At 33.3% G+C, this 14,770-nt stretch overlaps 1 protein-coding gene across 4 annotated transcripts in view; it reads right to left on the bottom strand.

Moving 5' to 3' along the window:
- Afg2a (AFG2 AAA ATPase homolog A) overlaps positions 1-14,770 on the bottom strand; it is a 314,577-nt gene that overhangs the window by 265,057 nt on the left and 34,750 nt on the right. For all 4 annotated transcript variants that reach the window (XM_074041682.1, XM_020172263.2, XM_074041683.1 and 1 more), the window contains exon 11: positions 1,372-1,581. In XM_074041682.1, coding sequence (XP_073897783.1) covers positions 1,372-1,581 — 210 coding nt within the window. The remainder of the gene's footprint in view (positions 1-1,371; positions 1,582-14,770) is intronic.

Below are 14,770 nucleotides of genomic sequence, written 5' to 3'. Positions count from 1 at the left end.
AGACACCAAACAGAAATCAAGATGTCTTTAAAAATTTCAAAATTGCTCCAACAATTAAAACTATAATCTTTAAAACTATAGTTATAATTCACCATAACTGAAAATAGTAGAATAATATCTCCAGAATAAAACTAATCAAAAATATATTGAAGATATTGACTCTTAAAGAACAAATAATTTAGAGTCATGCACAGTGATTCATGCCTATAATCCCAGCTACTCAGGAGGCCGGGAATATGAGGATTGCAATTTGAGGCCAGTCTGGACCAATAAAGCAAAGCATGGTGGTGTGCCCCTGGTTTTCTAGTTATGAGGGAGACAGAAATTGGAGAAGCATGGTACAAGCCAGGCTGGGCAAAAACATGAGACCCTATCCAAAAAATAATCAAAGCAAAAAGGACCAGGTAATGGTTCAAGTGGTTGAGTGCCTGCCTTGCTAGTGTGAGCCCTGAGTTCAAATTCCTATACTGGGGAAAAAAAACCAGCTTAACTATATCATTCCATATACATTTTAAGTAATGTCAAAATTTTACAAACTACTCTGAAATAGCTTTTATGCTTTCAAATTGCCAACGAGTTTAATGCTCTAAGATAGAAAATACATTTTGTCATGCATAAAAATCCATGGTGATATCAAAACAGGTTATCATGTGTTTTTTCTTAAATAAATTAATTCTTAACATATTTAGGCACTTACTTTGGTGACATCATCCATATAACTGGATTTATATATGTGTATTTGGTAACTGGATATATAATAATGTTACATAAAAATTAATAACAAAATTAATATCTGGTAGTAAGGTAAATGTAAAAGTACGTATTAAGTAAGACTGTGTATGTCAAGTAATGGAAGGCAGGGCAATGAGCCAAAAAAATATATGTGTATACATGTCTGTATATAATCCAGATAACAACAATGAACAAATACTATTCTCTGACTGACAAGTATTTTTTAAAGTATTTGGAGTTTTACCACAAAAGGTGTCATATGTATTTGAAAATTTAATGTATGTAAATACTGAACTCACTATTATATTTATAATTAAGTCATGGTTAAGCAAAAGTCATCAGTACAATTAAAACAAAACAAAAACAAAAGATTAGTTTCTGTTACATGGCTATAAGAAATAGTGAGAACCAAGAAACTAAATAGTCTTCTCATTGCCCACCATGATTTGCTGATTATGTGCACTAATTTATTTCTTATCTCTCTTCTTTCTATAGTATATTGTCAGCCACCTCAAATAAAAATAAAAATTAGCTGCTTCTTAAGAGATACCTTTGTATGTTCTCTTAAGGATAGTAATCAAAAAATGGGTGTAGAAAGAAGCCAGAAGAAAGGAATTATTTAAAAATTTAACACCTTACCTTAATGGCCAGAAAATTCAGTCCACTCTCATTTGCCAAAGCCTTTGCTATCATTGTTTTGGAACATCCAGGTGGTCCATACAGAAGAACTCCTCTAGGTGGCTGAATACCCATTCTGATAAATGACTCTGGATGTTTCAAGGGCCATTCCACAGCCTGCTTTAATTTCAGTTTGATATTTTCCAGTCCTCCTATATCTGACCAGGATACCTGCAAAACAGAACATTTTCTAAATGTTAGTTCTGTCAGGACAAACAGACTAAGAAAAATAAAACACATCATCAGCAAAAGAAGTAGAAGAAGAAACCAAACCATTTAAGAAAATCAAGAAGGTCCTAAAAAAATTCTAATACCAAACTGGGAGTACATAAAGTGTGAGCTGTATGTTATAAAAATACTCAAGAAAAACATATTTCAGCTTGAAAGTATTGTATAAATACTGCTTAAATGACTGAATACACTGAAAGCTATTAAAGTTTATCTTTAATAGCTTTAAAAGTCTCATCTTTATGAAAATGATTTTGAGTCCGTGATCCAAGATCATATATAAAATTTCCTAAACTTTTTAAAACAAAATTATATTCAAGCATATATTTATAAATCTTTATGATCTTTATTATCTTTGACATACAAGTAAAGTATCTTCAAAATTTTGTTCTTTTCTCAACTAATACATCTAAAACAAAGTAATTTTTAATACATTTACTTATAAATATATCTTAGAAATGACCTATGTACCAAATAATGTACATAGAAAAATAGCAGAGTAAGACATAAATCCAAATCTAAAGAACTCAAAATCTAGTAACAACCAGTAACAAACTATCACACTCTGATGAGTAGTTCCTGCTTGTACTCCCTGGTGTCTCTGGTCTTTTATTTTCTTTTTCTACTTTGAAATTGAAAAGTTTCAAACACATACAAACATATAAGTAACCCCAGTACAATGGAAAGGACACTAATTACAATAACAAAGAGTTAGAAAAGGCCTTTGGGAGCTAGCAGGAAGAAAGTATTATTTCCAGCTGGAAGACAATTTGAAAGTCAATTCTTGAAGGATGAGTAATATATGAAAATGTAAAAACAGAGAAATGGTGAGATACTGGGCAAAAAAATGACAAGCCTTAGAAAGAGGGAAATGTAAAGACGATGAAAGAAAAATGATTTGAGGGAAGAAAATAAAGACAGTCAAAGCATATAGCAGATGCCCTAAGGACTAAATGTGGCAGTTCAATATACGTTTTATATATACTAAGACATCTTTATCAAATATAGAAAGTGATGTCTAAACCTGTGTTGCAGGAGGACTTCTGGGAAAAGATTCATTTAAGAGGAGACAAGAATGCAAGGAGCTCAATTAAGAACATATCGTAAATACCTGCATTTAAAAAAAAAAAAACAGCTTAAACTAGCATGCCACATGCATTTTATAAAAAACACTGCAAAGTGTTACAGAGGGTTTTTTAAATCCGAGTAAGAATGAGGAAAAAATGACAACCAAAGATTTCATGATAGAAATCTGGTCCCCAGAAGAGTATCTTTAGGAAGGAAAATCAGTAAGGTAGAAATTTTTTTGATATAAAGTTGAAATATGGATCAGGACAGTCAAAAGATCAAAAGTGAGCAGCTGCAATGGAGCCAGCACAAATGGAGCTCCGGAAAGAGCAGAACTGGAATTTTAAATTTCAGAGGTATCCACACACAAACAGTAGTAGAAGCCATGAGACCAAATAAAATTACCAAACAAGAGAAGAGATATGAAGGTCAAAGGCAGACATTTATTTGTGCATCATCTATATTTAACTGGCAAGAAGAGAACAAAGGAGAAGAAAAGTCAGAAGACAGACAATTTACAAATCCAAAAGAGCAGAGAGAGATTTTGTTGGTTAATATGAAGATTATTTTTTCCAAATTGAACTTCCATAGTTTTTTATGGAGAAATTTTGTTTTTTGTTTTCTGTCCAGAAATCAAGGAGTGCCATGTGATCAAACATAATCCTGAAGTCAAATTTAATTATGTCTTCTAAATTTCTTTCTTAGGATTTTAAGAAGTAAAATTATTAGACTGAAAGGCATGAACGTTCTCTTGATACATAAAGTCATTTTGCTATTTATTTTCATGGCATCAGTAACAACTGCTTAAGTTTCTTTGCAACATGGCCAGCTTTCAGTTTTATTTTGCCTTTTTTCTTTTTTTGTTTCTGATTTCTAATTTCACCAGCTAGTAAAACTGAAATTAAATTTGAGATCAGTGCACATGAGCTTAAGGTAATAAAACATCCAGATAGCACTGGCACAATCACAGTTACTGTATCTTGCTTTTCATGATACAGGTCCATGTAGGTATAACTGGTGATCTTCTCCTGTCACACTGTGATGAATGTGCTTTTACTCCCTGGTGTCTTTGATCTTTTCAACTTTTATATTGAATATTTTCAAGCATATACTAGGTTTTAAAAATCCAAATAAATGTCTATATTCTTTGCCAAAATTCACCAATTTTTAATATTTGTACATCTGCTTAAGTGAGTGCTCTTGCTTTCTCCCTGCACGTTCACACATAAAAAGTGCACAAACTGACATGCTTACTTTATCAATTTTTGAAATTCCTGTTGAACCTTTTTATAGTATGCTACAGATATCATGTTAGTTCTCCCTAAGTTTTTTAACATGTCTCTCATAAAAATAAACATTCTGAAGATATTATTTGCTTGTGGGAGATGCATAGTAAAGAAGAGAACCCTTAACACTATGTCAGGCCACACTATGAAACTGTTTTCCCCTTATGTCCCCTTTGTGTTTCAGTTACTGTACTAATATCACAGATGATTGAAATTCTGTATGGTGTGAGCAGGATTCCGGGAAGAGAGTTTCAAGAGCTAAATAAGGAACAGAAAGTATAGAGAACTGAGAAGAAAATGCTCAGCACATCTGAAAACAAGGTTATCAATAGAGTGGATAATCAGATCAGTACTCTTCAGTTTCATCTCTTTAGCAGTGGATATACAAACATACATACACATTCACATACATGCACACACATATATACATATACGCACATACATACAAAGTAACAGATAAAAGCAGTGTTTATAACTATCACAAATTTAAAAGTCAGAAGCAACTCTTTAAGCTTTGAAAAACTCAAATGATCATGTATCATGCATATACTGCAATGACATCCCCTCACTTTTTACTGCTGAATTATTATATAGCAAGAAGGGATACTCTATTAATATGCTCCATAAGGAAGTTTCCAAACCTTAGACCACATGAGTTATATATTAAGTACTGTAGCAGTGTAACAGAACCATCAGTTATGCCAATGTACATAAGCACACAAATACAGATAAAATTTTCTTAAAGGTCAGTATTACAACTTTCCTAATCAATATTGTTTTAATTCAATTATACACTCACAAGTGACTAGGGAAAGATTTTTTCCTTCAGGTCTGTATGCAACTAAATAAACTTCATGGCACAACTGGATAATCTTCAATGTGGTAAAATTTTATATTCAATATATCTCAGGATATTTGGTTTTTAGTCTTTTAAAATGCTTCTTAAAAAAAGAAATTAAAAACATATTTAATTCATAGTTTCACAGGTGGAAAAAGTGTTGGGTCAGTAGGAAGGGATTTGAATTCAGTAGGAAAGATCTGGAGTATGTAATGAGGAATTAATCCCAAAATGAATGAAGAAATCATCTGAGGCCCAAGTGATACATTCCCTTATCCTTAATTCCTTTTCAACTGCATATGACCCCATTTTCTAACAAATATTCCCCCATAAATGTAATCCCTTTTTAATAAATGTATTACTTCATAGAGCACATACTTAAAGGTTACATAGTTGAAGAATGTGACTTATAATTTCATAGTATTTCACGGTAAAAAGTTAAACAAAGAAAAAGGAAATACTTTCACACTCTTCCAAATGTAGTAGAAATCAATTAAATGCTATTGTACATGTAATCAACAACTGTACAGGATTCCTGCAGAATTCACACAAGCATCAAGCCCCAATACCACTTAAGCTAGAACATAGTACCAAATCTCAAGCAACATCAGATGATGTAGAAATTGGCCTACAGTGTAAAGGTAAAGCAATTTAACTACGTTTTCCAATGTCTTTCTCTAGTCTAATACAACGGAACTTGACAGAACCGTTCTTTGGGCACACAATAGTCATACAAGCCCTCAATCTTTCCTACTAATGCAACACAGTTTCCTCATGTCAAAGAATTTATAGGATCATCAAGCACTATGTGAAAAAGATAAGTAACTTATAAAACATCCTATTATTGCACACCGACTACCTTAGTTACATTGGTGAAGAAGAGAGGACTATAAATAAATTTTTCAGGTATAAGATATTTAGTTTCATGTCTGCATTTTATTACTAACTGGTGGAAGAAGTTCATTTTCTCAATTTGAAAGTCTCCACTCAAGTTGCCAGAATAGATGTAGATTCTACATGCTTTTCACTATTACACAGGCACTTCTCCTGACCTGCTCTGAGCTGCTGACTATATCAAGTCTTACTGCTATTGGCAGTAATATTAAAATTAAATAATCCAACTTATTTTGAAGACAAGGAAATAGAAATAGAATTTACAACTCTATCCTTACTATCTCTCATGTTTGAGAATTGTAATGCTATTTGAATTTGCACGGGGGTTTGAATTCAGGGATTTGTGCTTACTAGGCAAGTGCTGTAGCCATGCCCCCAGCTCTTTATGCCCTGAGTTCAAATCCCAGTACCACCCAAAAACAATTTTTTAGAATGATTTTGGTATTGATGATTTTCTCTTTTAATTTTTTTTATTCTTTCCTCCAAAGCTTTTTTTTCTGAAATCATTTTGAATTTTAATCATAGCAAATGTGTTTTAACAGTAGTCATCTCCAAAGCTTTTTTATTCTAACTTCTTAGGAAGATAGAGAGGGCATATATAATCAAACCAAAAATTTCTAATTACACATCCATAAAAGTCAAAGAACCTGATGATCAGGTTAAAAATAGAAATGAGAAATATCAATAACCCCAATATAGATTGTAGATATAATTATCCACATCTATAATTAATCTTTGTTAGTATTTTGGTGTAGTAACTTCCAGATGTGTATGTATGTCTACACATACACATTTCAGTTAGGATTTAACTAAAATACTAACATATTCACAATTTTACATTCTGCTTCTTTGTAATTCCATACACTTTTGATATACTAAGTATTTTCTAAGATTTAGAATTTGGTGAGAAATGGTCTTGAGTTTAAATCTCAGATTCACTACTTACTGTGGACTTTGGATAATTCATCTCTCTAAATTTCTTCCTCTTGATAAGGTGAAAATAATAAAAGCAAACATCTCAGGATCATGGTAATTAAACAGGATAGCATATCTTAAATTAATCACACTGTGCCTGGCACATGGTATTTAACAAACACTAGGTGCTGTTATGTTTAAATGTAGTTATATTTTGAAAGACTAGTGCAAAAGATAAGACAGTCAAGACACTGCATTTGTAATTTCATGGCCAATATTCCCACTAAGATGACTTCTCTATCCTTTTTTGGAGGAAAAGGTCTAATACTACATTTCTTAATCTGAAGGCAACCTAGTTTTTTCACTTTGATTTTAGTACCTAAAAGCCATATAACCGATTAGTCTATCGCTAAGAAAATAATTTAAAAATAAATACAATCTATTTTAAGAGCTTACTGTTAAACACAGAAAAGTCCTAAGGCATAGAACGTCATGGGAAAAGTTGGTCTATAGAAGGACAAATACCACCATGAAATCATAAAATCCTAGAACTAGAAGTGGAATTCAGAAACTAGCAGTTTTAGCATCCCGCCTTCAGACAGTATTTTATCTTTCAACACTTCTCATGTTTCAACAAATACTATTTTGAGTTTTTTCAAATTCTAGAATTCTGTTTAGTATGTTACAATATATCATAACTACCTGAAAATTATTCCTGCAATCTAAACTAAGTCATTCCTGATTTAGTTGGGTCCTTTATTTCTCTTTTTGATTTCATGAAAGCAGTGAACAGCTACTCACATATGGCTTTATAACTTTTCAAGTTAATAAAAGTTAGGAGAGAAGAAACAGCTATCAAGTGAGCAAAGAAGTAAGATAACATTTCTAAGATGTCTGCCTGCACAGACATCTTAGAAGACTTCCTAGACAAGTACTCTAAGACACAGCTTGAAAAAAAAAAAAATTCGTAAAAGTCAAAGAATCTGATGATCAGGTTAAAAACAGCAATAATAAAATAAAACTTTTAGGGACAAGTTTGAAGGAAGAGAAAAGCTAATAAATGGGGCTTCAGATATTGGGAAAATTACTATGAAAGAGGAATGCAGGCATTCCGTTCCAGAGGGACTGACAATGTTTTTATACATCTGTGAGTTGAGATCATCTTGTTTGCTAGATGCCAAATTTTATACTGCCAGGGGCAAAAATTCATTTGAAAGTGCTAATTTACAGAAAATACTGCAGCAAAAAGCACTTTTCATTTCATTATTTCATGCTAACAAGTCCCAACATAAGGATAAGATACTGGGCAGTAGCAAGAGGTTAACACCTATTGCAAATTCTCTACTGGGTCATACACTAACTTTGCAAGAATTAAAATGTTTAAAAGACACATATTTTGTCTAAAAAATTAAAAAGAAAAAAATAGAAAAGCCAACCTCTAGGGTTCAAGAGAAAAATCAATAAACTTCCAGATGCTTCTTTAATGGAGATAAAGAATGGGAAGCAGTGAGTTCCAAAATGTGTTCTTAGATCCATGTGAAAATAAGTGAAAGCTATTAGCTTTATATGGTGAAATGACAAAATACAGACACCATGTTTATGAAGATATATTCAGTGGAGATTTTTCAAAAACATAACCTGAAGTTCCATAGTTTCACTATGGTTATATAAGCCATCTATATATAAGCTCTCTCTCCCATTGATTTAAAAATAAAACTTTGATAAAACAGAAAATTCAACTGCCTAAGGACTCTGAAAAGCAAAACAAGAGGTAGATTGTAGAAGCAAACAGGGGAGATGTGTCTGATGAGTCAGAGGCACTGAGTACTAGAAAGGTACTCTCTTTCTGCTCTACTTCTGTTTTGCATGAACAAGCTCAAGTTGAAAACATCTAGCAGTTTCACAGGTGAGAGCACAGAGAGCTAAAGGAAAAGTAGATGAGAAAGATTTAAGAAACTATATACCAATACTTCCACTGCTTGCATCTAACTGGGTGATTTGTTCTCTAGTAAATGACATTAAGAACCTCACTGAAGTATATGACTAACACTATATAACCCAGATGCTCCTAAGGAATAACACATAATTAATATGTGAAGATACTAATGTAAAAAAAGGAAATAGGCAAGTTTTAAAAATACAGGTATCCAAGATGGGGGTGTATTTCAGTTGAAGCTCTTACAAAGCATGCACAAGGTCCTGGGTTTGATGTCAACACCACCAAAAAGGAAGAAAAAGAAAAAAAAAATAGCAGGTATCTGAAAAAACATGGAAAATATAATCAACCTAAAAGCAACTATTTTGGCCAAATTTGAAAATATATAGGTTTTATAATCAGTTGAACTAGTTATAGTAAAACATGAGTCCAATTTCTAAGTCATTATTATATTACAGTTATATTTTAATGTTTACTATGAGCTGTTCTCAAGAGCTGAAAATGTATGAAGTCAAATCTTATAGGTTGAGTATCCTCAATCCAAAAATCTGAAATCCAAAATGTTATAAAATCCAAAACATATGAGCACTGACATGATGCCATGAATGGAAACTTCCACACCTGACCTCATGTGGTGGGCAGCAAACAAAAGGCAGGTGCAGCTAGGCACAGGCGGCTCACATCTGTAATCCTAGGAGGCTTCCAGTTCAAGGCCAGCCCAGGCAAACGGTTTGCAAGACTGCATCTCCATAATAACTACAGGAAAATGGACTGGAGGTATGGCTCAAGTGGTAGAGGGCCTGCTTTACAAGCATAAAGCCCTAAGTTCAAGCCCCAGTCCTACCAAAAAAAAAAAGGCACTGAAAATACTGGGTAAGACTACCATCAGGCTATGTATATAAGAGGTATACAGACCACAAATAAATTTTGTGTTTAAACTTGGGTCCCATTCCCAAAATATCTCATTGTGTATATGCAAATATCCAGCAACACATTATACAAATATATAATTATTTAAAAACTGAACAAAAAAATGTACAGGGCTCCACAGGAATACATAACAGACCTTGAGAATTCTACATGTTCAAGCAGATTCCTAGAGGACCTGACATTTTAAAAGGGACATCAAGGGTGAATAGGAGTTTGGCAACTACAAAATGAATGAGGCTGTACCATCTGGAGACACTTTTCTGTCTAGACAACAAGAAGTAAAATCAAAAGAAACCAAACATGAAAGGTCTGCCAAGAACCAATGCAGAATTAATAGAATTTGCACAGGTTGTACTATCTAGTCCAAAAAAACCAACCAGTTATTTAGTAATACATCAAGAAACCCTCAACCCTTTGACTGTGTAATATATACATACATAATTTGTTCTGTAAAGAATAGAAAGTCAAATAAATTCCTGCTAATTATCCTAAGCAAATATGAAGAATGAAATACAATTATGGTCAATAAAGCTATTTCATTAAAACTTTGCTTCTGCTAATGAGTTCATCCTATGAAATTCAACAGACAGTCACATTTTGATGTTGTAGGCTCATCTGAAAAGGTGCCAGATGAAAATACAACAGTAAATTTTGAATATATAACTAGTAAAATAGAAAGCCTTTTGGTTATTCACATAATTAAGAAGTTTATTACCTTTAAAAACAGGAATGAGGACTGTTTGCTTAACTAATGACATTTGATAGGCACTTAATTTGATGGGCAACTAACTCTACTTTTAATGTGAATGTGAGCTGGCTTATGGGGACTGGGGTTTTACAGTTAATCCTAAAGCTCTGGTCACAGTTCACTTTATGAAATTTGGTTCACATGAAAGTAGAAAACTACCTTTTTTCAATGGCTTTTGATTATTGTGAACCGAAAGACTAAACACTGACAACTGGAATCCAAAAACAAGATAAAAGTATAAAGATGAGTTGCTTCTTAATAAAAAAAGACAGTCTAAAACTCCTCTATGTAAACTGAAAAAGAAAAAGCCTGGAGGGGACTTTAGATGCATAAATGAATTAAACTTGATGGATGTCAATTTGTATACAGTTAGTTATAAATGCCATTTATCAAAGATAATTGTTATCATGAGTATGAACTGACTTGTTGTAAAGACAATAAGTGAATACAAATAGTAAAAGCACTATATTTCTTTGATTACCTTAATATGAAAATTTTTAAAATGGTAGATTAAAGAAGCATGTGTTGCTGCACAAAACATGGACTTCTCTATATCCTCCCATAGTAGAGAACATGGCACTGTTACGGGCAATTCTGTCCTAAAAATGGCAAATTCAATGAACAAGTATTAAAACTTACTAAAGAATAAAGCTGCTTAAAAAAAAGTTGTGAACCTATACCAATATTAACTCAAAATGCATGAAGGATCTTAATAAAAGACCCCAAACTCTAAAGTTGGTACAGGAAAAAGTAGGAAATACCTTGGAATTAATAGGTATAGGCAAGAACTTTCTCAGTGGAACCCCAGCAGCTCAGCAACTAAGACATAGCATAGATAAGTGGGACTTCATAAAACTAAGAAGCTTCTGCTCAACAAAAGAAATGGTCTCTAAACTGAAGAGACCACCCACAGAGTAGGAGAAAATATTTCCCAGCTACACATCAGACAAAGGACTGATAACCAGAATGTATAGGCAACTCAAAAAACTAAATTCTCTCAAAATTAATGAACCAATAAAGAAATGGGCAAGTAAACTAAACAGAACTTTCTCAAAAGAAATTCAAATGGCCAAAAAACATATGAAAATGCTCACCATCTCTAGCAATAAAGGAAATGCAGGACTGGAGGCATGGCTCAAGTGGTAGAGCACCTGCTTTGCAAGTGTGAAGCCCTGAGTTCAAACCCCAGACCCACTCAAAAAAAAAAAAAAAAAAAGGAAATGCAAATTAAAACCACACTAAGATTCCACCTCACTCCCCCTAGTAGAATAACCATCATCAAAAACACCACCAACAACAGGTGTTGGGAGGATGTGGGGGAAAAGGAACCTTCTTACACTGCTGGTGCTGGTGGGAATGTAAACTAGTACAACCACTCTGGAAAAAAATTTGGAGGCTTCTTAAAAATCTAAACATTGATCTACCATATCATCCAGCAATACCACTCTTGGGGATATACCCAAAAGACTGTGACACAGGTTACTCCAGAGGCACCTGCACACCCATGTTTATTGCAGCACTATTCACAATAGCCAAGTTATGGAAACAGCCAAGATGCCCCAATACTGATGAATGGATCAAGAAAATGTGGTATCTATACACAATGGAATTTTATGCAGCCATGAAGAAGAACGAAATGTTATCATTAGCTGGTAAATGGATGGAATTGGAGAACATCATTCTGAGTGAGGTTAGCCTGGCCCAAAAGACCAAGAATTGCTTGTTCTCCCTCATATGCGGACATTAGATCAAGGGCAAACACTTTATCACATGATAAAGCGAGAACACACAAGGAAGGTATGAGGATAGGTAAAACACCAAAAAAAAAAAATAGATAGCATTTGTTGCCCTCAACGCAGAGAAACAAAAGCAGATACTTTAAAGCAACTGAGGCCAATAGGAGAATGGGACCAGGAACTAGAGAAAAGGTTAGCTTGAGAAGAATAAACTTAGAAGGTAACACACATGCACAGGAAAGCAATGCAAGTCAACTCTCTGTACAGCTATCCTTATCTCAAGTAGCAAAAACCCTTGGTCTTTCCTATTATTGCTTATACTCTCTCTTCAACAAAACTAGAGAAAAGGGCAAAATAGTTTCTGCCTGGTAGCGAGGGGTTGGAGGGTAAAGGACGGAGTGGGGGGAAGGGGAAGAAATGACCCAAACATTGTATGCACATATGAATGTAATAAAAAAAGAAGAAAAAAGTTGTGAAAAGCCTATAGAATGTTACATGAAAGCAATAATAGATTTCATTGTGCTTTGGTATATGATAAGATAGTCATTTTCACATGTATCTGAAATTTACCATGTATGATAGGTTTTTCTTGAAAATTACAATTATTTATTCATTCAAAACAAATATTGATGTGTATGTACTATGTGTTAGTCAGGTGCTAAGTACTAAGGGTAAAAATAAAAGAACCTATGTTCTCATGGAACATAAAATCCATTAAAAGTAATGACCCAACTATACTCTTTATCTAAAAATTTACCATTTTTAAAGGGAGGAAAAATGTGTTAATATTAATTATCTTTAATTACCTTTGTAAAATCTGTATTTCTTCTGAGGATTATTCCTTATCATTCCTCACAATAAATATTTTGGGGTGTTTTCCCACCTCTTCCTCATCCCTCTCCTCCTCCAGCTGTGCTCCCAACAGAAACTTGTTAGATGAAGTGACTCCAGATAAGCATGGAGTTACTGGATAAAACTGCTCTATACACACCCAAAATAAAAAAACAAACAAACAAATAAATAAATATCTGGGAGGTTTTTGTGGGGGTTTTTTTGTTTTGTTTTTTTGTTTTGTAGTACTAGGGGGTGAAATCGGGGCCTTGTGGTTGGCTAGGCAGACACTCTACCACCACCAGCTCTTTTTTGGAGTGGTTATTTATAGCACAGGGTTTTTATACCCAAGTCAGACTCCTATTTGTGCTTCCTCATGTAGCTTGGAGGATTGAAGCACACCACCATGCCCAGCCATTGAGATGGAGTCTCAACTTTTTTCCCTGCCTGGCCTCACACTGCAACCCTCCTAATTGCTGCCTCATAATTAGCTAGGATTACAGGTTTGAACACTACATAAGGCCAATAAAGATCTTTTAATCAAGAAAATAAACTCTATGGAAAGTAAAAAGAGAAAAGGAGTAAGTAAAAACAGGACGAGTTTCTGATTAAGCATTTTGTTCTGAAATTTTTATCACCTGACTATAAATTAGCACAGCTTCCCTGTAAAAACAAAAAAAGAAAATAAATAAAAAACAAAAACTTAATGACATTTGTCACAAATGTTATTATCCTGGTAATTTCACTTCTTGGAATCATAAATGCAAAGATTTGAACATAAACATCATTATAACAACTGCATGCAAAAACAGAAAAAAGCTAAATATTTGAGAGTAGAAGGATAAAATAGTTTATCCATATAAAAGTCCACTGTACAGCCATTTAAAAAGAAGTGTGCCAAGAATCTTTAAAGTAAAATGTTTATTATATACATAAGTCCAAGTGGAAAAAGAATAAAAGCTACATATGTCCTAAGATTAACTATATCAAAATACCCATAGACACAGGTAAAATCTTATAAAACTATACCAAAATGTTAACAGTTATCTCTGGGTAAGACAACTGGAATTTCACAATGAATATTAGCAAATTCCCAGAGTCTAAGGATTACTGCAATTTTAAAAAATGCATTTGACTTTAATGTCACTGTACTAACCAATTGAGAAATCCCAAAGCAAGAAATGTTGCCTGTAGGCAAGCAAACATGTGAGTTTACATTACGCAAGCTGTGCGTGTAGTCTCCTAAAATAATGATGCACTGCACTATACTTGCAACCTTTCCATCCTAGTCAGCATACTTCTTTCAAACTTAAATGTAACAAGGCGTGTGTGATTTACAAGTTTTAATCTCATACACTTATCTTTTCTCAAAAGTTGGTGGATGCCCAATTTACTACAGTACTTAAAAATGCTCACAACCTACTAGTGTCTTAAAACAGGTCTTCTTTAGCAAAATAAATATTAAACCTCTATAGAAGTAATTTGGAAATATTATTATAGATATAATAGCCAGAAATAAGGAAAGTAAAGTTTACAAATCTAATTATAGAAATGTTGACTTCTAGGGAAAATTTTTACAATGTGAAACAGGCATTAAAAAGCACTGTAAGAAAGTACTTTCACCAGTGTTAATCACTCCAGAGCTCATGAGTAACATCACAGTACACCATGGCCTTCAGCCAAATAATAAAGTGCCAAATGGAAAATGGCACAAGTCCATGGATTGTAAATACTGTATCAAAAGAAAATAAAGGGAAAATCTTTCATTAGAGCAATTAAAAAATGCAGTTGGAGTAGCAGTTCCTATGATGAATAAATCAGGTTAGCAAGTATAAGAATAGACAGGCACTGATTAAACATATTCTCCACTGGCAGTAATTTTAAGTTTAAATTCTACTGTATGTTTTTTTAATACCTAAGTGTTTTAAACTCTTTGATATCTTTGGTTGG

This window comes from Castor canadensis, chromosome 9 (genome assembly GCF_047511655.1).
Source record: "Castor canadensis chromosome 9, mCasCan1.hap1v2, whole genome shotgun sequence".
Lineage (NCBI taxonomy): Eukaryota > Metazoa > Chordata > Mammalia > Rodentia > Castoridae > Castor > Castor canadensis.
This window is presented reverse-complemented; position numbering and strand designations above follow the sequence as displayed.